Raw genomic sequence first — 27734 nt, 5'->3', positions numbered from 1 at the left:
AGGAAGGGATGCCTTCCATGTGTGTATGACCCTTGATTTTGGCTCATGTCAGGATCTCAGGGTCATGAGTTTGAGCCTCACAATGGACTCTGAGCTTAGTGGGGAGTCTGCTTGAGATTCTTTCCCTCTGAACTCCGCCACCCCCTGCTTGCTCACCCTCTTTCTCTAAAAATAAAAAATAAGTCTTAAAAAAAAAGGGAAGGAAGACAGTATAAATAAAAACTCTAGCACTTTAACAAGTAGTAAATTTTGAAACCTTTTATTTTTTCCATGTAAATATCAATATTATTATTAGCTATATTATTAATATCAATATTAATACTTCCTGAGAGCCAGAATAAGCACTAACTACAAAATCATGGCTTAAAATAGGGGACCTGCCCAGTAAGCTTAAGAACAAATTATGATTTGGATAAAGATCAGACTCCCTTATGTTATCCTCTAAATAGAAAGTTACTAAGTAACAATTGGAACTGCTTTTGAAGGAACCATCCAGAAGGCTAAGGCAAGATGTTTATCTAAGAAAAAAATTCCACGCAGTATGAGAGAAAGCTATACATCTTGACTCAGAGCAACTGGCAACCAGCAACACAGACATTTATTATGTACATTCACAGCACTATGAGCATAAGATTCTAAAATCTCTTAACAAGAGAGGAAAGCAGGATTCAAAAATGGGAAATTACTTGCCTAAGGTCACTTAGCAAGTTACTGACTGAATCAAATTAGATTTTCAATTTTCTGACTTCTCATTCAGTTCTTTTTCTACAAAACTTTGTTGTGTCTGGAGAATGTTTAATTATCTTTCTGGAGGAATGACTTAAAAGGGACATGTATATTTTGATGGATGGAAGTGGGGGGTGGGAAGTGAAGCTGGTGCATAACAACAACAACAACAAAATCCCTGCATGGCCAAAAGAGGCAAGCATGGGAAGAGCAAACCATGTGTACCCAAAAGGAGTAGGCATCTGTGAAGAAGGATCATAACAACAAAAACAGACAACCCACAGAACAGCTATGCATACATAGGCCTGGAATGTACATGTTCGGGAGAAGTATAATTAGAAATTCCAAAGTTTAAAAAGTAAATACATATTTTCTTAAATATTATCTATAGTCACAAACATTTACTTATTAGATATCACCCATTGAATAGCTTCAACTTTGCAGACCATAGTCAATAACAAAGAAATACACACACACACACACACACACACACACACACACACAATTTAAATCCTCTGAATGGTCAAGACAAATATCACAAAATATCTTGCTCAGAACAATTCATGTAAAGCATTTAGCCCAAAGCCTGGCCCAAAGCAGACCCTCCATTAATGTTTATCTATGATTATGATCATGATCATGATTATTATTATGTGAGTGCCTTGCCAGCCACTCAGAGCTTGTCACTCTTTTGCACAATTTCTCCTATTTAGCTTCTTTTCATGATGAATCTTTGTTTAGCTTCTTTCCATAAGAGATGAAAATAAAGGGGCAGGAATATAGTTGGAGATAAATAAACACTTAAGAGGAAGTGGAAACTGTGTTAAATACATAGAAAAAAAAATCCAAACGTAATTGAGACCATTTAGTGCAGGGGCAAACTATTTACCCCCTTTCTGGAGATCCTGAAGGTATCACTATACTGCAGCACAATACATCACTGTGATAACACAGAATTATCCATAAATAGTCTATGTTATGTTATGCACTCTATTTAGAATGGGAGGAAATCCATTTGCCGTTAAAAAATTTATCAAAAATTTGAGAATTTACAAATCATCTGGAAATTTGTCTACAGTGCCATAAGCCTGATGCATCAAGAGGGATATTTAAACTAAAAATAAAGGGATATTTTTTTCTCATTGGTATTGCTGATTATTGGTCATTCTAGTCTTTATCAGTATTAAATCATATGCAATATTACAGTGTTTCTAGACAGATGTCATTTTTCATATAACATAATAACTTCTCAGTGTCTCAACATAAAGTTGCATTCAAGAACAGAATTGCTTCATTTTTTAAACTAGCAATGTGGTATACATGTACAAGAAATAGGGCTGTGTGTGTATCTCAGCATTAAGTGAGAAAATGCACACATGTGCATGTGTTGCTTTGCCTAACGGTGGCAAAAACGTGTTTTCCTTCCCAGACTATTTAAATTCTTACTGACTTTTACCCTGAGATGTCTAGTTTTACTGCTCTCCTATGCGATAAAGATAACCCTCATGATAAATTATCTCACTTTCCCAACTTGGAAAAATCTCTCTCAGTTTTTCTAAAATGACTGATTAGATTTTTCACAGCATCACATCCCCAGAATGATTCTTTGAAGGGAAATTTCTGTTAAGAACATTAGAGGCTGGGAAAGCAAGCAAAGTAGTAAAGAAAAAAAGCCCAGAGCACAGAGTACTCCTTAGCTTGCTGTCTTCAAGTCCTGACAGCTATTTTCAAGATTTTCCTCCACCAAATGAGAGAGGTATTTAGGCACTATGCAAACAGCAACTAATTTCATCTTGGAGAGACAGCTTTGGCTGCCAAGGGTTAGTCCACACCACCTTTGGCAGATTCATAGCCCCTTCCTTGGTCCTCTTCATTTTGACAAAGCCAGATGTCAAATTTCCAGCAAATGGTAGTCAAGTGTCTTTTTCAAAAGAAAGGTTATTCTGACAATTTCCTGACTAATAGAAATAATGTGCTTTAAGGAAGAAGCACCTATTTTCTCATTTTTGTAGAGGTGTCTAGTAGGCTTGAGGCAACCATGAGGGATGAGGGATAGGTGACTTAGAAGACATGAGGATAAATAAAATTAATTGGTGTAAAATAAGTTTTAAATATCCCTGAGTTGGGGGATCTGCTTCTGGTCACATCCCGTGTGGCCATATGTGGGGGCTAGTTAGGACAACTTCTCCACTCCCAAGGAAGAATCAGAGTCCTGTCCAAGCCCAGTTCAGTGTTCATGCTGGTGCTTGGCTTAGGTGCAGCCCTCAGGTCCTCAGTAGGCACAGAAGCCACCAGGATTTTGATGAATGAGAATCAATTCCCCACCATTCACCTGGATGTCTTTGTAGGAGGTACTGTGAGTGGTCACATTAAAGTAGACTTTGTCCTTGAAAGCCAGATAGGCCACTCCAATGGAGTCAACAGATGTGACCTTGCTCAGAGAGAAGAGGGGTCCCCGACCCTTTCGGTAATAAAGGCTGAGGCTGAGCTCCTCAGAGAAGTAACCCTTCAGGGAGATGAGATAAAACCCATCACAGTTAATGATGATTGAGTTGTCTTGCACCTTCATAGTTTCATCCTTGCTTGGGGATGTGATGATGCAACCTTTCTCATTCTCACACCCTAAAGGAGACGAGGGCAAGAAGAAAAAAAAGTGATTCCTTAGGACGGCATTCGGCAACCTTCCAATATATCTAAAAATATGTGAAGAGAAAGGGATAGGGAGAGATTTAGAAAAGAATGAAAGAGAAAGTTGCATTTCTACATGAGGGTTGGAGTCTGCTTTACCTGTGGAATGGAAGAAGAGGCAAAGCCAATACTAGTGGCCAAGAGAGTTTCAGATGGGGTTGGGATTCAAAAACAGAAGTTTTAGCAATTTGCAGTTGTCACAACAGACCAGGGGCAGGAAATGGAACTTTGAGCTTTCCCTGATTTTTCAAAATCAGGAGGGATTGGTAACTTCAGTGCTTCCTTTCTTTTTTAATGGATAGATTAGGGCAAAGGATAGCAGGAGTGCCCCTTGCCAGGGTCACACCATACCACCTTCACACAAAGCAATTGCTTATTAATGCTTCCCTAGCCTCTCACCACCTGACCGTGAAATGCAAATTTTTCATATGCCCTGGACACTGGACTTCTCAACAGCATTTACTACTAGCCTTTGCCTTTAGCAAAGTCACATAAATTTAATAATGCTGTTATACACAGAATGTCTATGTGCTTGGTTCTGCTCAGTAAGATGCAGGTGGGAGAGCTCAAGAACACAGACCTGCTTCTCCATTTTACCTTCTTACTGCTAGTTTTTCTTGAAAAAATGCCTTGGGAAGAGTTGCTACTACAGGAGGAAAAAATTGAGGAATGGAGGAGGACACAGATTGATGTCTTTGGTAGCTTTGTGTAGGGCAATTGCAGGTGTAAGGCAAAAAGACTAAATTTCTTTTATTTCTGCCTCAGCCACAGTATCATTCTGAATGGCCAAGGAACCACATCTCAGATTCCCCACTCTGGCCCGTATCCCTTAGTGATAGGAAAGAACAGGTCCTCACTACTGGGTATAATTAAGTTAATTCTTACTTTGCACCAGACCCAGGGGAATTGAAAATGAGGGCCATTTATGGAAGGTACGATAAACTTCCTTTCAGGCTCAGAAGAATTTGATAAACAAATGAATATCCATATAGAAACTATTGGTGATCATCCTAATATTAATAATGTATCTGAATAACACTATCCTGGTAGTTAGAGGATCACCGTGCCTTCATATTTGGGACCCTCTCAACTCTCGTTAAGACAAAATCTTGTTCTATAACTGATTTAGTGGGAAATGATGTGTCATACAGTCAGACAGCCTTGTAGAAAAAAGTAAAGCCTTAGTTTTCTTAGCAAAAAAAAAAAAAAAAGTGAGAATAATTCTTACTCAGGGTTCCTGGGAGTGTTAAGAAAGGGTTAAGAAAGTGATTAATACAGTGACAAGCACATATTTGGTAACTAACTACTCCCTTTTCTTCTTTATACACCTTCTTTGTACTTAATGAAAACAGCATGGAATTGCAGGATTTGCTTCCCAAATGGTAGGGAGTGATTCTGTTTTCTGGAAGAAATTAAGAAACAAGAACAAAGATTCTTTTAAAAACATGAATCAATTGAGCAATACTTACTGGTAAATTGTACTCTGATACTTTGAATTGGAGGATACTGAGGCGGCACCTGAAGGAGGAAAAAGGATATATTTTTAGGAAAAAAAACTGAGCAAATGAAATTGACAAGTCATATTTTATGAAGCAGAAATGCAGGAGTATAGGAGGAATAGCTTGACAAAAGACCTCATGTTTTCTATGAAGATTAGATCCAAACTTCTTAACCGCCTCCTTGATTTTCTGGAACATCTCCTAAGATAAGCTAAGAGTATTCTACTCTGTCATGCCAGCATCTAAGATCTGTCCTCACTTCTGCCAAACTCTTCCCGGCATATTGCTTTGGTTCTCTGAGCCCCACTTTCCATTTTGGATGACGGAGCATTTAATAGTGATCTTAAGAAATCCATTCAGTCACAGAGATCCCCTCATGAAGAAGGCTATAACCAATCAATCCATCATGGTCACAAACTCTCAGAATGAACTAGAGGTGAATCCTGGAAGCTTCCTGGCTGCTTGTTCTTTCACTGCAATGCAGGAGTAAGATTGTACCATTATCAGGTCATATGCTCAAGAGAAACTGGTCTAATCCTTCAGAGTTCTGTAGATTTGAGTGTATATATTTCTAACACTGTTTCTTTCTCTTTTGTTTAATGACTTCAAAAACCTACCTTGGATCAAGGAAGTACTCAACAGCAAGAGAGAAGTAAAACAATGAAGAAAGGAAGCCTGATAAAATATTGGTAGAAATTTGATGGGTAAAAGAACAAAGCAGTTCAATATGGAGCAAACTCCAAAATATATAAAGTGGGAAAAAAAACAACAAAGAGAAAAATCACGTATAAAGTATATTACCATTTAAAAAACATGCATGGGCATTGAATATATCTGAAGGAATACTCAGAAAACAGGTCAAAACGTTGCCTCTGGAAAATGGAATCCGAAGCCTGAGCCCAGAATTGGGGATACTTTCTTTTCATGGTTTACTTTTTCATATTTTATTTTATTTTATTTTTTTAAGATTTTATTTATTTATTCATGAGAGACACAGAGAGAGAGAGAGAGAGAGACATTGAGAGAGAGAGGCAGAGACACAGGCAGAGGGAGAAGCAGGCTCTATGCAGGGAGCCCCACGTGGGACTCGATCCCAGGGGTCCAGGATCACACCCCGGGCTGCAGGCAACACTAAACCACTGCGCCACCAGGGCTGCCCTACTTTTTCATATTTTAAAAATTTCTTACCATATGCTCATGTTACCCATTAAAAAAGGAATTTAGAATCAAAAACCAAAACAAAAAGCACCACCGATTGCTCCTGCCAAGAACAAAATTTTTCTCACAGGTTATTTTTAGTGAGACATCCTGATCAAAGATTTGGAGAAGGATTTATTTTCATACCCTGGGGTGTGGAATCCCTGCTTCCTACTCTCCTGGCACACTCAGCTGCAGTCAAGTGGATTCCACTGGGGACTGCCCACACAGATGAGGAATCCCCTACTTCTCTTCTAAGTCAAATCACTAGCCTTACCAATCTGAAAAGAACAGGCAGCAGAGGAAGGAAGAGTCTTTTGGCCTGACAGTGGGTAGACCTCAGAGGCAATATTACCTCAGTGGTGAGTACATGGTAGAGGTGTTGACTTGGATGACTTGAGAGTCTTTGGTTCTCTCCCCTATATGAACTGTTTGTGAGGGCTGAATTAGTGTCCTTTGTGCTTAAGGAAGAGGGCCTCAGAGGGCATGTTACACTATCACTATAATCCCCTAGGTGAATAAATGCCCCCACTGCTCTCCATTCGGTTGGTGCCAGCATGAGTGGCCATGTTATTAAAATCACAAAAAGCCTGTGCAGTAGCATAAACAGCATAGGGCTCAGCACATGGCCACCTTCGTTTTAATGTCATGTTCAACATCAGGCAGGTTCAACATCATCTTGGGCAAGTTTCATAACTTCCCTAGAAATCAGTTTAATCATCTTTAAAAATTACCAGAAAATCAAGATGCCTGGGTGCCTCAGTGGTTGAGCATCTGCCTTTGGCTCAGGTTGTGATCTCAGGGTCCTGGGATTGAGTCCTGTATTAGGTTCCCTGTGGGGGAGACTGCTTCTCCCTCTGCCTATGTTTCTGCCTCTCTCTGTGTATCTCTCATGAAGAAATAAATAAAATCTAAAAAATAATTACTAGAAGATCACAGGCATCCCTTCCAGCATTAACTGTCCAAGATTTGGGTTTTAAAAGTTGGAATTTTAAGTCCATTTTAATAAAAGAGAAAAACACAAAGCCTCTTTATCCAAAGTTCCATCTCACTCTCAAATCTAAAAGCTCTCATGATTTAATTTGACTGACTGCAGAATCTCTAAAAGTTCTGTACAAATCAAAGAAATTTCTGAATGTTTTCAGGTACTCTGGTGAAGTAGGGGTGGTAGTAACCAAGAGGACATTCTCTGAGACTGCAGTGCTGAGAGGCAGCAAAGAAAGCAACATATGACTTTCTCTCTAGGGCCGATCTAACAGAACTCCAGACTTAGGCTTCCTGTTCCTACTCCTAAAGAGTGCTCAGTATTAGACTTTTACATATTCTCAGAAGTCTCTTACTAGCATCAATACCATCAAATCCACACAATGTTGTGAAATAAAATAAGATATTCCTTCCTTTTTCTTGCTTCCTGCCCTTGCATAACTTTTCCCTTCATCCTCCATATTTGATTACTTCATGCTCACTACCCCACCCCACACACACTACCACAGTGTCCAATTCAAGACCTTCCATAGCTTGGCTCCAACCTCGTGGTCAAGTTTTATTGCCACATATATCCTGTCTGTGTCTTATGCTAGCTAACTGTTTTCTCTAATCTTTTTGCCCTTGACTAAAGCTTGGAAGACAAGACAGAGATCATAGACTTGGGAGTCAGATTCAGTTCAAACTATGACTTGTGCAGCTTGAAAACATTGTATATTATTTCTTTTTTTAATATACAAAACAGTACTATGTATGATCTTTTTTAAAAATTCAAATTAGTTAACATATAGTGTAGTATTGATTTCAGTAGAATTTAGTGATTCATCACTTACATATAATACCCAGTTGCTTATCCCAGTAAGCACCCTCCTTAATGCCCATCACCCACTTAATCCATCCTCCTACCTAGCTTCCCTCCAGTAACCCTCAGTTTGTTCCCTATAATTAAGAGTCTCTTATGGTTTGCCTCCCTCTCTGTATTTATCTTATTTTATTTTTCCTTCCCTTCCCCCATGTCCATCTGTTTGGTTTCTTAAATTCCACATATGACTAAAATCAGATGATATTTGTATTTCTCTCACTGACTTATTTCACTTAGTATAATACCCTCTGGTTCCATCCACATTGTTGCAAATGGCAAGATTCATTCATTTTGATGGCTGAGTAATATTCCATATATATATGTGTGTGTATATATATATACACACACACACACACACATATATATATATACATATATATATATATATATCACATCTTTATTCATTGGTTGATGGACATTTGGATTCTTCCCATAATTTGGCTATACTGTTGATAGTGCTGCTATAAACATTGGGGTGCATGTGCCCCTTTGAATCAGCATTTTTTTATCCTTTAGGTAAATACCTAGTAGTGCAATTGCTGGGTCATAGAGTAGTTCTATTTTTAACTTTTTGAGGAACCTCCATATTGTTTTCCAGAGTGGCTGTATCAGTTTGCATTCCCACCATCTGTGGAAAAGAATTCCTCTTTCTCTGTATCCTCCCCAACATCTGTTGTTTTCTGAGTTGTTCATTTTTAGCCATTCTGACAGGTGTGGGGTGATAAATCATTATGGTTTTGATTTTATTTGCATGATGATAAGTAATGTTGAGCATTTTTTAGTGTATCTGTTGGCCATTTGTATGTCTTTGGAGAAATGTCTGTTCATGTCTTCTACCCATTTCTTGACTGGATTATTTATTTTTGGGGTGTTGATTTTGATGAGTTCTTTATAGATTCTGGATACTAGCTTTTTATCCAATATGCCATTTGCAAATATCTTCTCCCATTCCATAGGTTGCCTTTTAGTTTTGTAGATTGTTTCCTTCACTGTACAGAAGATTTTATCCTAATGAAGTACCAATAGTTCATTTTTGCCTTTGTTTCCCTTGCCTTTGGAGACATGTCTAGTAAGAAGTTGCTGTGGTTGAGGTCAAAGAGGTTGCTGCCTGTTTTCTCCTCTAGATTTTGATGCTTTCCTGTCTTACATTTAGGTCTTCCATCCATTTTGAATTTATTTTTATGTATGGTGTAACAGAGTGGTCCTGTTTCATTCTTGTTTATGTCACTGTCCAGTTTACCCAACACCATTTGTTGAAGATCCTTTTTTCCATTGGATATTTTTCACACTTTGTCTAAGATTAGTTGACCTTTTAGTTGTGGGTCCATTTCTGGGTTCTATATTCTTTTCCATTGATCTATGTATCTGTTTTTGTGTCAGTGCCATACTGTCTTGATGATTACAGTTTTCTAATACAACTTGAAGTCTAAAATTGTGATGCCTCCTGCTTTGGTTTTCTTTTTCAACATTACTTTGGATATTTGGGATCTTTTCTTGTTCCATACAAATTTTAGAATTGTTTATTATAGCTCTGTGAAAAATGCTGGTGTTATTTTGATAAAGATTGCATTGAATGTGTAGATTGTTTTGGGCAATATAGACATTTTAACAATATTTGTTCTTCCAACCCAAGAGCATGGAATGTTTTTCCATTTCTTTGTGTTTTCCTCAATTTATTTCATAAGTGTCCTATTGTTTTCAGTGTACAGATGTTTTATCTCCTTGGTTAGGTTCATTCCTATCATCCCTAGGTATCTTACAATTTTTGATGCAATTGAAAATGGGATGGGTTCCTTGATTTCTCTTTCTATTGCTTCATTATTGGTGTATAGAAATGCAACAGATTTCTGTGCATTGATTTTATATTCTGCAATTTTGCTGAATTCCTGTATCAGTTGTAGCAATTTTTTTGATGGAGTCTTTTAGGTTTTCTACATAGAGTATCATGTCATCTGTGAAGAGTGAAAGTTTGACTTTCTTCTTGCTGATTTGGATATCTTTTAGTTCTTTTTGTTGTCTGACTGCTGAAGCTAGGATTTCTAGTACTACATTGAACAACAGTGGTGAGAGCAAACATCCTTATCATCTTCCTGACCTTAGGAGAAAAGCTCTTGGTTTTTCCTCATTGAGGGTGATATTAACTGTGGGTCTTTTGTATATATTTATGATGTTGAGGTATGTTCCTTCTATTCCTTCTTTCTTGAGGGTTTTTATCAAGAAAGCATTCTGTATTCTGTCTAATGCTTTTTCTGCATTTATTGAGAGGATTATATGGTTTGTATCCTTTCTTTTATTAATGTGGTGTATCATGTTGATTGATTTGTGGATATTGAACCATCTCTACAGTCCAGGAATAAATCCCACTTGATAACAGTAAATAATCCTTTTAACGTACTGTTGGATTTAACTAGCTAGTATCTTGAGAACTTTTGCATCCATGTTCATCAGAAATATTGATCTGTAATTCTCCATTTTTAGTAGGGTCTTTTCTGATTCTGGAATCAAGGTAAAACTGTCCTCATAAATGAGTTTGGAAGATTTCCTTCCACTTTTGTTTTTGGAACAGCTTTAGAATAATAGGTAAGAATTCTTCTTTAAATAGGTAGAAGTCCCCTGGGAAGCCATCTAGCTCTGGACTCTTGTTTGTCTAGGAAGATTTCCAATTACTTATTCAATTTATTGGTTAATGGTCTGTTCACATATTCTATCTTCCTGTCTCAGTTTTGTTAGTTTATATGTTTCTAGGAATTTTTATATTTCTTCCAGATTGCCCAATTTGTTGGCATATAATTGCTCATAATATTCTCTTATAATTGTCTTTTTTTCTTTGGTGTTGTTATGATCTCTCCTCTTTCATTAATGATTTTATTTACTTGGGTCCTTTCTCTTTTCTTTTTGAGAAGTCTGGCTGGGGGTTATCAATTTTGTTAATTCTTTCAAAGAACAAACTCCTACTTTTGTTGATCTGTTCTACAGTTTTTAAGTTTTCCATATCATTTATTTCTACTCTAATCTTAATTATTTCCCTTCTTCTGCTGGTTTTAGGCTTTATTTGCTGTTCTTTTTCCAGCTCCTTTTCGTGTAAGGGTAGGTTGTATATTTGAGACTTTTCTTCCTTCTTGTGGAAGGTCTGTATTGGTATATACTTCCCTTTTAGGACTGCCTTTGCTGCATCCCAAAGGTTTGGCCTGTCATATTTTCAATTTCATTTGCTTCCTTTTATTTTTTTATTTCTTCTTTAATTTCCTGGTTAACCCATTCATTCTTTGTAGGATGTTCTTTAACCTCCATGTATTGGTGGTCTTTCCAATTTTTCCTTGCAGTTGACCTCAAGTTTCAGTGTTGTGGTCTGAAAATATGCATGGAATGATCTCAATTTTTTTGTAATGGTTGAAGCTTGATTTGTGACCTGGTATGTGATCTATTCTGGACAATGTTCCATATGCACTTGAAAAGAATGTGTTTCTGCTGCTTTAGGATGAAATGCTCTAAATATATCTGTTAAGTCCATCTGATCCACTGTGTCATTCAAAGCCATTGTTTCTTTGTTGATATTCTGCTTAGATAATCTGTCTATTACAGTGAATAGGGTGTTAAAGTCCCCTATTATTGTATTATTTTCAATGAGTTACTTTAAGCTTGTTATTAATTGATTTACATATTTAGCTGCTCCCAAGTGGGGTCATAAATATTTACAGTTGTTAGATCTCCTTTTTAGATAAATCCTTCTATTGTAATACAATACCCTTCTTCATCTCTCATTACAGTCTTTGTTTTAAAATCTAGTTTGTCTAAGTATTGCTACTCTAGCTTTCTTTTGACGTGGTAGATGGTTCTCTACCACCACCCCCACTTTCAATCTTGAGGCATCTTTGGGTATAAAATGAGTCTCTTGTAAGCAGAGTATTGATGGGTCTTTTTTTATCCTTCTGATACCCTATGTCTTTTGATTAGAGCAGATGGTCTGAACAGACTCAATTTTACATTCAGAGTAATTATTGATATGAATTTAGTGCCACTGTATTACCTGTAAAGTCATTATTCATATAGATTGTCTCTGTTCCTTTCCAGTTTTTGGTCTCTCTTTTCCATGCAAAGGGTCCTCTTTTAATAAAAAGAAAATAAAGGTAAAGAACCTATTCCTATTTCCACCAGAACTGAAGCTGATGCTTTGGAGCACTCTATAACCGGAAGACTTGGTACACGTGGGGGTGGGGGAGGGTCTTCTGAGGGAGAAACTTGCTGTGCTGGCTCACAGTCAGACCTGCTTTAATAAAGATGCCGTTATGAGGCACAGGGGAATGGAGTTTGATATGACTCCAGCCCCCGCCAGTAGAGGTGATATTTCATGTTAAAGTCCAACCATGCTGGAGGGTGGTGGGGGGTGGAAAATGGCATCACTCCACTCTCTCATCCCCAGGGAGGGGAACTAATGGCCACTGTTCAGGAGGCCCTAACAGAAAAGTGAGCAATCTCCTTTTCTCTGTCTGTCCTTGGTTTTCATCAGATCTTTACTTTCAACCATCTGTGCCTGACCATTAGCATGCCCTATTCCTCAGTTCTCCTGTGTTTTATCTCTGGCCAGCACCCGGGATTCAAAAAAAGAAATCTTAAAGTACGTGGCAGTGTGTGGACTCACTCCCCTCCTCTGGAGGAGAGCCTCCAAGAGCTGTACCCAGCACCTTTATGTCCCAGAAAAAACAATCTAGAAATATTACATACTGTTGCTGAGCATTAGTTTTCATCTCTATGAAAATAAGGCATAATATTACTATTGGGATATTCCAGACGACTGTGAAGGTTAAGTAAGATAGCATGTGAACACACCCAGCAGTTAGCCAGGCAAGCATTTGAAAAATACTTGCTTCTTTTGTTCTCTTTGCCGAGAGTGTCCCTCTATCTGTGTCTACTCATCATAAAATCACCACCTTCAAGACCTAAATCAAATCTCTGATTTTTGGCTTCTGCACTCCCATAGCAAGTATTTAAAGTCACTTTATTCACATGGATGTTTATAGCAGTTTTGTTCATTATTGCCAAAACTTGGAAGCAGCTAAGATGCTCTTCAGTAAGTGAATGGATAAACAAACTGTGATACATCTAGCCATTAAACTATCACTCAGTGCCAAAAAGAAATGAAGCTATCAAGCCATGAAAAAAGATGGAAGAATCTTAATTGCATATTACTAAGTGATACAATATGAAGAGGCTACATACTATATGATTCTAAATATATAACTCTGAAAAAGACAAAACCACAGAGACAGCTGAAGATCAGCGATTACCAGGAGTTAGGGAGGAGGGAGAGTTGAATAGGTAGAGTACAAAAGTTTTAGAGTAGTGAGACTATTCTTCATGATACTGTAATGATGGGTACATGCCACTATTCAGTTGTTAAAACTCATAAAATGTACAACACCAAGAATGGATCCTAATGTAAAAAAATAAAAACAAAAACACTCTATTGACTTCCATTCTACCACCATTGGATATAAGTCTCACCTGCTCTACAAGACTATTTAGGTGTGTGACCCTGGTAAATGATATACTACTTTGATGATTTTCAGTTTTTTCATCTGTAAAATGGAAATAGTAAAATTTATATCTTAAGAGGGTTGTTGTGAAGATTTAATGAGATAATGTTTTGTGAATTTTCAGCATTTGGCCTGGAACAGTGTATTTGACAAATGTCAACTATTATTTTTGGATGCACATGGGAAGACAAGATCCATATCATGTTCTTAATTTATTCTGTGCAACATTACTCAATCTTCATATATGACTACAGAATGAGGGAACTAACAAAATAATGAATAAGACTACCAAAGTCCCTGAAATATTCACTCTCTGGCTCTCTGTAGCCCAAGGAAGCAGTACAAAAGGATCTGGGCTTCATGAGAAAGATTATCAGAAAACAACCAGGAAATATTTATTTTACCCACATGCAAATAAACATGGTTTTTTTTAGTATCAAGAAAACCAAAATCCTCAGATCCTCTCCAAGTACTCAAAGAAAAGGGAAAATATAAAAGGTCCCAAAGAGTTTCCATATAAGAACAAGCTATAGAATAAAGTTTCTTCAATCTGGGTAGTCTGAAGAACCACATAATTCTCAAAGGTAAAATGCAAAATCCTGTAGGTCAAGCACATCAGAAAAAGTATAGTCCTGATTGAAGGAAGTGGTTTCAAAAGCATGAGTATAAAAGAAATCATTTCTTTGATGCGAACAAGAAATGTTTTTCCTACTGAATTATTCGATAATTGATTGAATAATATGATGGTCATATTATTTGGTGGTTGAAAACAGCATCAACAATTACTGTGTATCTGTTGTACGGCAAGCATTAGATTCAACTCTGGGAAGACAAAGAAATAGGACAGATGATTCTATTTTGACAAACTTATATGCCAGTTGAGGAAATAAAACCCTCCCTCTACATAAAAACTTTGTTGTAAATGTCAGTAGACAGTGTATGCCATAAGGTTCCAGAGAACAGAAAAAATGACTGCAGGCTTTGGCAGATCAAGGAAGAAAGACTTGGACAGAGGCCTTGAAAGAGAGAAAGGAGTCAGATAAGTAAAAGACATTCTGTGGAAGAAAGGTCTAGAAATGAGACCATTCTTGGTATTCACGAAAAAGAATAAAAATTCATTAAGAACTTACAACATGCCATGCACTAAGTTATTCTTTCTCAGATTCATTACCTAATTTGCTGCTCAAAATAATCCTAGTAAGTGTGAATAATGATTACCCATGTTTTGCAGATAGGAAAATGAGAATCAGTGCTGTTAAGAACTTGCTCACGAATAAACAGGTATTAACTTGAGTTTGGCTGAACTCCAAGTTCCTGATAATACCCCTTCTCTTATCCTATATTATCTTAAGAGGGGGGAAAAAGACCTATGAAAACATTTGTCTGATGGTCCAAGATTAATTTGAATTATTTCCGTCAATACTGATCAGGATTAACATATTAGGTTTTAGATAGTTGTCAAAATGTTCAGCTATATCTCAAAATATCCTAAAGCTCTCCAGGAAGAAAAAGCTCTTCAGCCAACTCTACAAGGTTGTCTGTGTAGTACAGTTTGGCAAAACTTTTAGCTGGGCTCTGGTTGGGTACAATTGTCCTGGCAAGGAGCAGCAGGCCCATGAACAAGTACAAAGTAGGCAGCAAGAAGGTGCTACAATGAAGAGTCAGAATTAGGTCCTTTCCTGGCCTCTCTTAGGATCTCGGGCACTAATCTGTCCAAGAACATGGATGGGAAATATCTGATGTCTAGTGTTTACCTAGCAGTCTGTACCATGTCCTCAAAAAGGTGAGGCTTATTTCAAGAGGTCATCTTTGGAGAGTGTGAGTTTCTAATTCTGACTCATTGGGATGTGCCATGAGCCTGCCAACTTTATGCTCATTTGGCATCTGTCCTAGAGAAGGGCATCTGTGGCAGGAAGGAATGACATTCATCAAATATGAAAGCAAAAAGTGGGCTCTTCATTCACTGTGTGGGCCTTGCCCTTCCTCACTTGATTTCAGCCCACAGTGTCAAGATCCTACATGGGAGTAAGCTGGGTTGTGAATCAGTGTTGGATGGTGGGGAAACAGATCTGTGTTGGAGACTCCCCAGTTCACCATGCTACCTTCACTGGGATGTGAACCACTCCTTCCCCCCACCTTGGGCTTCGTGTCAATAGGGGAGAGATGAGAGATCATGAAAGCACAACCTCACAAGCTGTCAGGATATGTTTCAAGGGGCCTCTGAAAAGAAAGATGGAATTTTTCATCCTTAACTCAGAACAGTAGGCTGGGAAAGTAGACTCTCATTCTGGGACACTTAATGTGTACTCAGTGGAAACAGCCTCTTTGCAAAGGGCCTACCTGTGACCAGGGAAGTTCACAAGCCCACTCAGAGAAAAAAAAAAAATGGGAAGAATGGGCAAAACCTGGTTATTTGGCCCCGGGGGAGGGGGGGGGTCTCTTCTATTCAGAAAACCTCATCCCAAAAGGTACATTTCTTACAGATGTATATGTGTGGCTTTGAAAACCTCTTTGAATAGTCATTTGTGATTTAATGAACACAAATCAAAGCCATTTTAATTGTCATCCAAACTTTCTCTTTCTCCATTCCCACCCTTCACCATGGCTGCCACCACCTTTTTGCTGTAATCTCTCTCTTAATGTTTATTCTCCTATCTACTACACAGCCCATGTGGTATCCTAATGCAGCCTGCTCTCTCTAACCACTTCCACTCTTCCTACCAAATTTACTTAGTAATGGATATTCCTCAGAAAAGATACTGGCCCTCTCCTCTCTATCTCAGAGAATAAGAACTGTGGTTTCATTGTCCTGAATGCTTAGTAACTAACAGATTCCTAAAAGGAAACTAAATGAAGGAACAAAAGCATCCATATGACATGAGCACACCCTTCAAAATTATATGATTGACCTAATGCAACCAATTATTTATATCCTCCAGGGAAGGGTTTTCTTACATCTGGGTTTCCCTTTCCACATTAACTGTCCTCAAAGTACCCTGACAGAGGAATCTGCCAAATCATTTTCAAGAATTCCTTTTCTCATTTCAGTGATTTAGTTAAGTCTCCATCATAATATCCTCATAGCAGCTTAGTGTCTAAGCAACTGGAAGGGTCAGTTTACAATATACCCACTGCATTATCACACATTTTACAATGCCTCAAACATAATGGCATAGTAAATAAATGTTTGCTGAGCTAAGGCGAAACTTAGCCCCTTAGATTGTGCCCAGATCTTAGCTAGTGGCTCCATAATCACATATCTGACACTGGCTCTAGCCAACACAATACATTACTCAAGGCTTTTTGAAATTGCCTTGTTCATCCTTGAGTACAAAGAGAATAGCAAAATTATTACAATCGATATCTTTCTATTTGAAGTCACTCATTCCCCATCTCACTTGCTATACAAAAAGGAAGGACTATTGATTTGGGAGGGCAACTCAGTAGGGCAAACAAGGTACTGGTGTAGGAATAGGAACACCTAGGTCTGGTCTTAAGCCAGAACAAGTCCTTTCCCTTCCTCAGTTTCTAATTTCTTCATCTTGATGTCTAACTTCAGTTAAGTTGGTGGAATATGCAGTATGGAATAAGAAGTTCTTATTCACACTGTGGTGTAAGCAATGCCTATAAACTCTTCCATGTCAGAGATTAGGCAAATCACAACATTCAAAAGAGAAATCTCAAGAGATTGATATGAAGAACTTTTGAACAGAGATCTTTTCAACACAATAAATCCTCTACTGTAATAAAAGCAGCAAGCCTCCTCCCCAAATGGCTCCCTCAAAAATATCTCTAGTGTTGTCTGTGCAGTGAAGCTCTTAGTCTCATTTGCATAAACCTAAATAATCCTCAACCTGTACTCTGGGCCTAAGTAATCCTTGACCTGTATTCTGATGGGTACTGAGATTGATGATGGGTAAAAAGCATCAGTAGGATGATGATGGTGGTGACAATGACACTGAAATTTTAAAGTAAAGCCTTCCTAAGGTGTAAAAGATAGATGAGAGACAGAGAGAGAGAGAGGCATAAGCATGGACATAGGGATAGATGTAGATAGTGGAATATTATGCAGCCATAAAAAAGGATGAGATCTTGCCATTTGCAACAACATGGATGAACTTAGAGGGTATTATGCTAAGTGAAATAAGTCAGAGAAAGACAAATACCATATAATTTTACTCATAAGTAGAATATAAAAAAACAAAACAAATGAATAAAAAAAGACAGAGTCAGATCTACAAATACAGAGAACAAATTGATGGATGTGGGAGGATAGAAAAAAATGAGTGAAGGATTGTGGGAAGCACAGGCTTCTAGTTACAAAATGAATAAGTCATGGGAATAAAAGCATATCACAGGTAATATGGTCAATGATACTGTAATAGTAATATATGGGGATAGGCAGTAAGCATAGCAAATTGAATCACTATGTTGGACACCTGAAACTAATGTAACATTGTATGTCAACTCTAGTCAAATTAAAAAAAAAAAAAAGGCTAACTGAAGCATTTCTGATAATGAATGGAAGAGAAACAAAGCACCTAATGTAAAAGTATGCTTGCTTTAAAATCCCAGTCAAGAAACTAGGTATTGAAGCTTTCTGTGAAACTTCTTACTGAAATTTCTTACTATACCCTACTTGGTTATCCATTACTTCTCACACAGTGTGTTATTGCTTCTTTAACTGTCTTGTTTCCCCACTCGGTTGGAAACTCTGGGAGGGCAAGGGAGAGCATATGCTGCCCACTGCTTCTCAGTGTCTGACAGGTAACCGGTACTCCATAGATATTATTTTATTTTTTATATGATTTTATTTATTTATTTATTTGAGAGTAAGAAAGAGAAAGAGAGAGAGAGAGAGCACAAGTGGGGGGTAGGGGCACAGACAGGTAGGGAAAAGCAGGCTTTCCATTGAGCAGGGACTCCAGGATCATGACCTGAGTCAAATGCAGACACTTGACCAACTGAGTCACCCAGGCACCCCTCCGTAGATATTGTTAAACAAGTAAGTGAATACAAGTAAGTTTGTAGTGTGTTAAATAAGTGCCACCCTGCCCCATTCATGTCTACCTCAAACCTCAGAAAGTGACTTCATTTGGGTCTTTACAGATGTAATTAGTTGAGTTAACATGAGACAAACTAGATTAGGGTGGGAGCTAAATCTGATATGACTGGTGTCCTTAAAGCAAGAAGAGAGGACACAATGATATACATAGGGAGATGATCAGGCAAAGATGGAGGCAGAGCTTGGAGTAATGCAACTATGAGCCAAGGAACTGGCTGGAGGCCACCAAAAGCCAGAAAAAGGACAGGAATAATTTTTCTCTAGAGCCTTCAGAGGGATCTATCCTCCAGAACTGTGAGAGAACAAATTTCTGTTGTTTTAAAACACGTAGTTTTAGGTAATTTATTATGGCAGCCCTAAATAGCTAATACATAGTTGAATAGCCATTTCCAAAGAGTGGGCAAATCATGGTATCACATTAAAGTAAGTCTTTGAATCAGAGTGTGATGGAATGAGAAAGGCCCAGGGAGATTATGTAGTCTAATCTCCTTATTATTTACAACAAATAAAAATAAAAGAGAGAAAATAGGCTCAGAGAAAAGAAATAATGAGATAGTGCTCAATTTGAGGTCCTTTCTTGTCTATAAATATACAACACATAATAATCCATCTTATAAAAATAATCTATAAGGTATTATGCAACTATTAATTCATTGATTAACATTCATTATGTCATCAATATTTGCATAAGTAGATTTAACTCTTTTCTGAAAAAGAATATTCCTCCTCAATACCAGGTCATAAATCTTTCCTTCAATTTTTCTTCATAAACAACTAATGTCAAAAATGGAAATAAATTTTATAACAGCCATACAAAATTTTTAAAGCTTAGGGTCATAGAGTCAAGGCCAAGGGTAACAGAAAAAGACAGGACTAGAATTTAGACCCAGTCTTAATTTCTAACCCTGACTTTTCTACATAAACCTAGGTAAGTCTCTCATGCCTCAAATTTCAGTTGCGAAACTGAACAAATCTCCATCTAATTTCCTCTAAAGTTGTAGTGAATTACAAAGGACAAAAGTAGGGAAAAGATCTGCAAAAAGGAGGGGCTGTTATTGCAAGTAACAGCAGGAGTAATACCCCTCAATTGTCCCCCCCCAAAAGAGCTTAGAGTTCCTAGTCTTCCTCATACCAGATGCAGGGCGAGGTTAAGAACTCTCAGGGTGTTGGAAGCTAAAAACATTAAGCACCCAACACACAAGTAATTCAAAATATATTTTGTATTCCTAAACTGTAAAATGTGTGTTTTACAACTTATTTCATAACCCAACAGGTTTTTTATCTGCCCTTTTGATGGTTTTGCTGCTGACTTGTAATGTTGTCATTTACATCCAGATCTTTGATGGTTTCTGTGGTTCTCTAGGCCCATGCCTTAGCTATAGCTACAGGGAAGCCCAGCCCTGGACCCTCACTTCCCCAACAGTTTGGGAATGAAGGTTTTCCATCCATAAGTGCTTATTACATAGTGTTGGTAGAATTAAAGTTGAATCTACTTGTCCATTTTTCTGTCAGAGTATGTTCTTAAGTAGCATTTACATGTTATCAAAGTTATACAAATTTAACCAAATTAATAACCCACCTAAGGCACATTTAAGAATGAAAGTCCTGATGAATGGAAAAATAATTTTTCATTATGCTAGTCAGATCCCCAATGTTTCCAGTATTGTGAACGAGACAACATGCCTTTTCTAGCCATAATTTTCTACCTGATTTGGCAACCAAGTCATTGGAGAATTGGATGAAATATATCAAACTTGAATAGGAGAAAAGGGGATGGGACAGGCCGTGTTCTAAATACATCATTTTAGATCTCTGAACCACTTTCAGACACTAACACCTTATACCTTCATAATTCTCCTCTTCACTCCTCCTTTCCTCTCCAATGCAGTCATGAGCTCTTACTTAGAAATTTATGTTCAAAAATGCTAGGATTATTACAAGGGTTTTTTATTTGTTTTTAATCCTAAAAATTTCAGGAACAATGTCAAGCTTCATGAAGTTAAGGTTAACGTTAACTATGATATGCTTTCTGAGGTTGAGTTACAGTGTGGGTGTCCACATGTATACATGCCACAAAGTAAACATTTTAATTAACAGTTAGTGGTCCTATGCCTATGAAAGCATGTTCATGAATAATAATAATCTCAGCATTTACAAAGCTCTGTGACACAACATTCACTCCTCACAGAAACCAAATTCCAGTTTTGGAAATGATTAAATGGATACCCTGGGAATTTCACAGAATTTACCCAAGGTCACAAAGTTAGAAGGCTGGATCAGGAACCAGTCATCTGATTCCTACACACTGTTGCCTACACCCCAACAGCTCCTCCAGAAGGTTGAGACGTTGTTTTATAATTTCATGTAAGGAAATGTTTTAATTCCTTTGCTTGAAAAGTTAAGGATATCAAAAGTATGGTGGCTAGAAACAAAACACATAAGCTATAAGATGTCAGGACTACAAGTTTCACCTGTGATAGAGGGATAAGCTTTCCACTGTGTATTTCTGTTGTTGCCTTAAACTCACTAAGTATAACATAAAAATAACATTGTACATGGCTCCTCTAACCTAGCTATCGCCAAAAGATTAACATTCATTTTCCCATGAATAAAGAATCCCTGAAAAGGGTGGAAAACTGCAGTTTCTCTGAGAGTAAAGGGCACAAACGTAATTGCTATTAAAGGAAATAGAATTGGAAGGGCAGGGTGGTCAGCCCTGGGCAAGGCTGGTTCTACTCTATGCTAGTAGCTGAGGTCAAGGGAAAGGAACTGGGAGGTTATACTCCTGGGTCTATACCAAGAGCCCTTCTGCTCATTTCCCAAATCTCCTGTGTGTATGCATGTGTTGTTGTTGTTTGTTTGTTTTTTTTCTGTATCTGTATACGTATATGGCATTTTCCCACATGTTTTCCATCCAAATTACTCTGTCTTATTTTGAGTACGTGGGTCAGAACATGTATCTAAATTTTTCACTTAGAAGATATTACTACTTGTAAAGAGTGAACAATATTAGGCCCCCCGACAGTGTTCATCCTCTTACAAATGGATCAGCACTTGGCTTCCTGAGAAAAGTTTTCTAATCTTAATTCCTCAGGAAAACAGTAGGCTCTCTTTAAAACAAAAACAAACAACAAACAAAACAAAACAATAAATCTGAGAATGGTTAGTTTTACTGTGGTGCCCCCTAGTGCTGTAAGAGATTTGATTCACTTTCTGTATTTGCCAATACGTAGACCACACATGAGAGAAGCAAAATTTAGAGAGGCAACAATTTTAGTAATTTATCCTGTATTTTCTTTTGCATAGAATGGAGTAAAGTGTCCTCCCTTACCATGAGTCACAAGACCCTTTGTGATCTGCCCCCGCCTAGATTTTAAGCTTCATCTTCTGCCACTTTCCCGTGAACAAACTTCAACCACTCTGAACAAATTGCGGTTCTACTAAGGAACCCTTCTGACCCTGTCCAACATCACCATCTCTCTCATCCACTTAAAGAATTTCCACTCCTCCTTCTAATATCGGCTGAGGCATTCATCACCTACTCCCCCAGTTTCTACCATCTCTGAGTTTTGGGGGTTTATCTGTAAATAGACTATGTCTAACACCTGCTCAAAAATCCAAAGATTGTATATAGGTTTTTTGTTTGTGTGTTTGTTTGTTTAAGATCTTATTTATTTATTTATTTATGAGAGACACAGAGAGAGGCAGAGACATAGGCAGAGGGAGAAGCAGGCTCTATGCAGGGACCGCAATGTGGGACTCGATCGCAGGACTCCAGGATCAAGCCCTGAGCCAAAGGCAGACGCTCAACCACTGAGCCACACAGGCGTCCCAGATTTTTTTTATTGTTTATTATTTTTATTATTACTTTCCCTGAAAACCTGAAAACACATAATGACAAGTTCAGTTCAACACTTTAGATGTTTCTCTTTAATTCTCACAGAATTGCTTACTGCAGAAATGCAAACTCAGATGTATTAGAAATCGCTTATTTGCAGGTCTGTCATTAAAAAAAAGAAATTCTAAGAAGTGTGTTAGATTATATGGGGATGCATTTAAATTGAGCTAATCTGCGACAAGATGCTTTCAGGCAAAAAAGCCTCTTTCACCTCTTTTTCCTCCTGATTGATACAAATAAAAGTCCAAGTTATAGCCTGAAACTTCATCAGGAAACTGAATTCTAATTCTGGGCATCATTGGTACAGAACAGATCACTCAGTTTCTAAGTACCTCCACTTATGTTCTTCCCAGCAGTAAAAATGGTAAGAATGTAAATCTTTCACCATGGGATTTGCTGAAGAATTATCACTAAAAGCCCCTCATTCACATATATAAAGTGCTACGGTAAAGGTGGTGCAAATCTTGGGAGAGCCTTGGCCTCCAAAGCCCTGAAACACATGGATGCAATTTACGAAAGCTTCACACGTTATAGGTCAGGTCCTTTCTACCATTGTTCCCAGCTGAAACCACAGGTACAACTGGGAGCCTCATACTTTAAGTGGAAGTCCCAATAAATATCCAAACAATGTGTATTGGTTTTGGTGACAGAAACACTCAATTTTATAACTTGTATCATGGATATTCTTCTAGGGTATCCAGTTCTTTCCCCTTTCTAAATAAGGCATTTAGCTAACACAGAATAGGTTATACAAATATATGACATATAAATAACTACAGGGATGCCTGGGTGGCTCAGGGGTTTAGCACCTGCCTTCAGCCCAGGTTGTGATCCTGGAATCCCAAGATTGAGTCCCACATTGGGCTCCCTGCATAGAGCCTGCTTCTCCCTCTGCCTGTGTCTCTACCTCTGTGTGTGTGTGTGTGTGTGTGTGTGTGTGTCTCTCTCTCTCTCTGTCTCTCATGAATAAATAAATAAAATCTTTAAAAATAAATAAATAATAAATAAATAAATACAGATTACAAATATATGTGTAAATTTTATTTCCTCCAGTCCCTTCTTAAGAAGTAGGAAATTCATATGCTTAGACATAAAAATCTGTTTACTTATATTTTGTATTTCTCAAATCCTCATACCCATTCTACAAATATATATAAACTACATACTCACAGGATATTGAGCTAGACGAGATCTTTCTGATCATGTGATCCAACTGCCTTGTGTTAAAATGAGTAAATCAAGGCCAAAGAGGGAAGTTACAGGAGTGGGTAAGATCTATCTTTTTTTCTAATATCTCAAAAACTAAAGCTTCTGCTTTTTACATAAGTAAATACAACTTAACAGAGTTGTAAGAAACAGAAGTTTACTAAATAAACTTGATTGAAGGGAAAGCCCACTGTCAAATGAGGGTTAATAGTTATATCTATATTTTTTACAGAGGCATGCATGTAGGCAGTTATTTTATAAAGCTAAAAGTTAAATCTAGGAAATAAGGAAAAGTCATGATTATTCTCCAAATATGTTTTCCAACAATAAAAGAGATCCAGTTTAACTGGACAAATGATCAGCATTTCAGCTCAATTTCACCCCTCAGACATGTATCACTGGAATATTATTTTTCTAAAAGTAGAAGTTTGATTTACATCACCACTGCCTCCATCCTTCAATCAAAATTCCAAACAATCTTATCAATGAGTTTAGAAGGCCACCAGTCTATGTCCCTTTTTCAACAACTACACTACACCCTTGTCTCTTTCTGTCTCTCTCTCTCTCTCACACACACACACACACACACACACACACACAGAGCCACCATCACCATTTGATCAAATTCCAGGGAGAACACACATGAGCCACCTATGCTCTCCTTCCCCCTAATAAACTACATGAGATTAAATGTAAGGACCCACTGTGCTGCTCTGGGTCCTACAACAGTACAAGAAATTGTATTAGCTAAGACAGTCTAGCTAAGAAATAAGAAAAACAATAAAGGTGATGTAAAGTGAAGAATTTCAAATATCTGTGCCAAAAAAATTCTGTGCTCCAAGTATATGAGAGCACATTTCTTAACCAAACAGCTCTAACATACCTCCTATGTCTTTGCTTCCATTTCTGTGCCAGGATCAAAGAAACCTATTCTCTCCCAGAGATCAGCTCACTAAATTCTAGAATCCTGGAAACCCGCACTTAGCTTTCCCTCCAGGCTCTGTCACAGAGTCACTGGGTGACTTGCCAGAAAGGATTCCTCTCTTTCTCAATATCTCCTAGGTATTGACAGTCCCTGGGCAGCCCCGCCACCAGTTGGCTATATATCTGTTTCACCTTTTCCTCGCTCCTGCTCAGAGCCCTAGTACAATTGTTAAGCCCTGACTGGGGCCATCTGTCCTGTCTTTCTATCCCCCCATAGTGTATGGAAATACGTAACACTGTGGTTGTTTGAAAAAGCACTCTCAGGGCTCCTGGACCTGGTGAATGCACTCAGCTGTTCTATTTTTGGTCATTCTCTTTGTTTTCTTCTCAGAAAAGCCTGATTCCGGTCTGTCTTAGGCATCCTGCCATGGACACGTTACTCCTCCCCCACCCCTCCCCCCTAATCTCCTACTCTAATTTCATCGAAGGGGCTCTGCATAGAGAAGGAAACATGTGACAGGACAAAGAGAGGACTGGCCCATTGTGCTCATCGGCCTGCAGACTTAATATGACACCAGCTATACTTCTGGAATTTAGGAACATGAGCCCTTTCTGCGGTACAATGATCACAACCACACTCCCACCAGCCTCTGTGCACCAAAAACCCCTACTTCCTGTAGACAAAGACAAGCCCAGGCATTGGTTAGGACTCTGCTTATCTTATCCTGGTCTAATTTGAGGTACCCAGTCTCTGACATGGCCATCAGAAATTAAAGTTCCTCTTGTCTCACCTTTACCAGGGAGAGACTTTTCTAACCTAAAACCACCTGCCAAGGAAACAAGAATTATCAGACTAGCCCCACCGAGGGAACATGGGAAAACTATACGTTTATTTTCTTTTCGGTGGAATCTCCTGCAGTCAAGAACATCCTTAATGACCTAGTAGTGTTTGTAGATATAACAAGTTAAATAAGAAAAAATAATATAGAAGGAACCAGAACAACGAGAAGGAAAAAGGGAAAGAATATCTTCATTAAGTGGGGGAAATATTTAGAAAGATGGTCACCCACTACATAATGCGTTGGACAGAGTAGGGAAAGACAAAGTGATGTCTGTAAGTTGTGACTAGTAGAGAAAGACTGGAAAACAATCTCTGATTAAGTTGTTGTGGTAAATATTTGGCCACATGTGAGTACATGTGAACACAGACCTCTCAGCCTTTAAAATACACAGGTGAGCTAAATAAAGGACTATTGGTACCTTCAGCATTCTTCAAAAAGCAAATCGCCTGTGGGGTTTATGAATACAGTGGCAAAGTGGAATTGGTCCCTTTCTTATTTCCTCTTTATATAAATTCCCTGATCAGATGCTCACTAGCAGAATGAGTAAAGCAAGTGTGTATCAGTGACTCCAAGCTTCAAAGCGAGAGTTCATAAAGGAATACCAGGATTCTTGCATTGCAAAGAAAAGAAGAATCCAGAAGCAGTGCCTTTGCCCTACCTACCTCTACTGTGCCTCACCACCACCACTACTGAAAGGAAGGAAGGAAAGGAGAGACAGGAGGGTGTTTGACCACACTTTACAATCACTGAGGGACAGGTGAGGGGCAATGAACAGTTTTGGCATCAGATTATTTCCAAGTGACTGGAGCTGCTGGAGCTGCCATCAGCATGAGCTGGAGGAAACAAAGTGCCTACTGGAGCATCCGTCTTACCTGAGAAGCATAGAAGTGCAGGCAGATGTAGGTGAAACACAGGAGCAGACCCAGCCCCTGAATTATGGCTGCCACCAGCAATACCTTGTTCTTCTGGAATCTTCGCCCTGGCGTGTTTCCCACATTCTGGTCCAGGGGTTGGACCCCTTCCATCTTCACAGTTTAGATGTAAGGGAGATGAAAACTGTGGCAAAGGGGAGCAAGCCTGAGGGAGACTGACCTCTTCTCCACAAAGGAGGAGATGGAGGGAAAACAATCAATCGTAAATACACAGAGGTCCCAGGAGCTGAGATAAGAGGCAATTGAAAGAGCAGAACGCACTCTCTCAGTTTTAACACTGCAGCTTCTGCAGGCAGGCGGGGGAACTTCTTTGTGACTAATCTGAATTTCCCCTTTACTTTCTTTCTTTTTTTTTTCTCTGGGCTAACAGGGAGTTGTTTTTGTGGCATTCCAGTTCTGATTTGAGTGACTGTGAAATGACAGTCATACAAGTGTGCTAATTTCTTAATTTCTCATTGCACCAGTAACCAAATTGTGGGTCACTTGATAGAGATAAAAATCATCATCCGTTGATGTGGGAGTTCTGCTATCCCTTCCCTGAGGTGTCTTAAATCATAGAAGAGATTTGAGGGAAATGTTGGACTTAATTTCTCATCTGTGTTTTATTGGGTAACTAAGCTTTGAACCATTATACAAACAGACATACATTTATACACATACATTATATACATCTATATAAAAGCACACACAGACCATTCTCGAAAGCGAGAAAGGAAGAAAATAGGATGGTGGATCATGTAGCAATAAAGAGAGAAGATCCTCTAGTTTTAGTACATTACATTATAATAAATAGTATCTTGAGCATCCACTATCATCAGACACTGTGCTCAGCAGCTTTACAATCTTTTTCTCATTTGATCTCTTGAGGCAAGTTTAGGAGACATTTAAATAATTCATTTTAAACATAACAGAAAAGAAGCAGAAGAGTATCCTTACTTTTTCCCCTTCCTTCCACTTTTCATTTTTTCCCTTACCTAATTTTTACAGGAATGAAGAAATCAATAGCTTCAAATAGATTGAGGTCAGGGTGGGACTTAGAACTTGGAAAGTAAGAGTAGTCTACCAAAAGATGGACACTACTTACTCTTTAGCACTGAAATAAATGGTAAAATGAAATACATGATGAAATGATTTATAATGTCAAGTCCAGATGGACAAATATTTACTGGACACATAGTAAACCCAGTGCTGTACTGGAAGACATGGAGATAGATGTTGGGGAGGGGAAGTTTAAGGCAGAACTCTGTTTCTTCTGGGGGCAGTAGATCTCTCTAAGCTCCCCATGAGCCATTCAACAGATGTTTAAAGAAAGAAGGGAGGAGGGATTATTTTGATATCAACAATATGAGATGCTATAACAACTTAATTTTACAGGAA

At 38.2% G+C, this 27734-nt stretch overlaps 1 protein-coding gene across 1 annotated transcript; it reads right to left on the bottom strand.

Moving 5' to 3' along the window:
• Nucleotides 1-300: 300 nt before the first annotated feature.
• On the bottom strand, nucleotides 301-26619 carry TNFSF4 (TNF superfamily member 4). Its single transcript, XM_038541770.1, has 3 exons — nucleotides 26298-26619; nucleotides 4884-4932; nucleotides 301-3348 (listed from the first exon to the last, which is right to left on the bottom strand). The coding sequence occupies exons 1-3, from the start codon at nucleotides 26448-26450 to the stop codon at nucleotides 2999-3001; spliced, it is 552 nt and encodes a 183-aa protein (XP_038397698.1). The 5' UTR covers nucleotides 26451-26619; the 3' UTR covers nucleotides 301-2998.
• Between the last annotated feature and the right edge of the window lie 1115 nt (nucleotides 26620-27734).

The sequence above is a fragment of the Canis lupus genome, chromosome 7 (genome assembly GCF_011100685.1).
Source record: "Canis lupus familiaris isolate Mischka breed German Shepherd chromosome 7, alternate assembly UU_Cfam_GSD_1.0, whole genome shotgun sequence".
NCBI classification, from domain to species: domain Eukaryota; kingdom Metazoa; phylum Chordata; class Mammalia; order Carnivora; family Canidae; genus Canis; species Canis lupus.
This window is presented reverse-complemented; position numbering and strand designations above follow the sequence as displayed.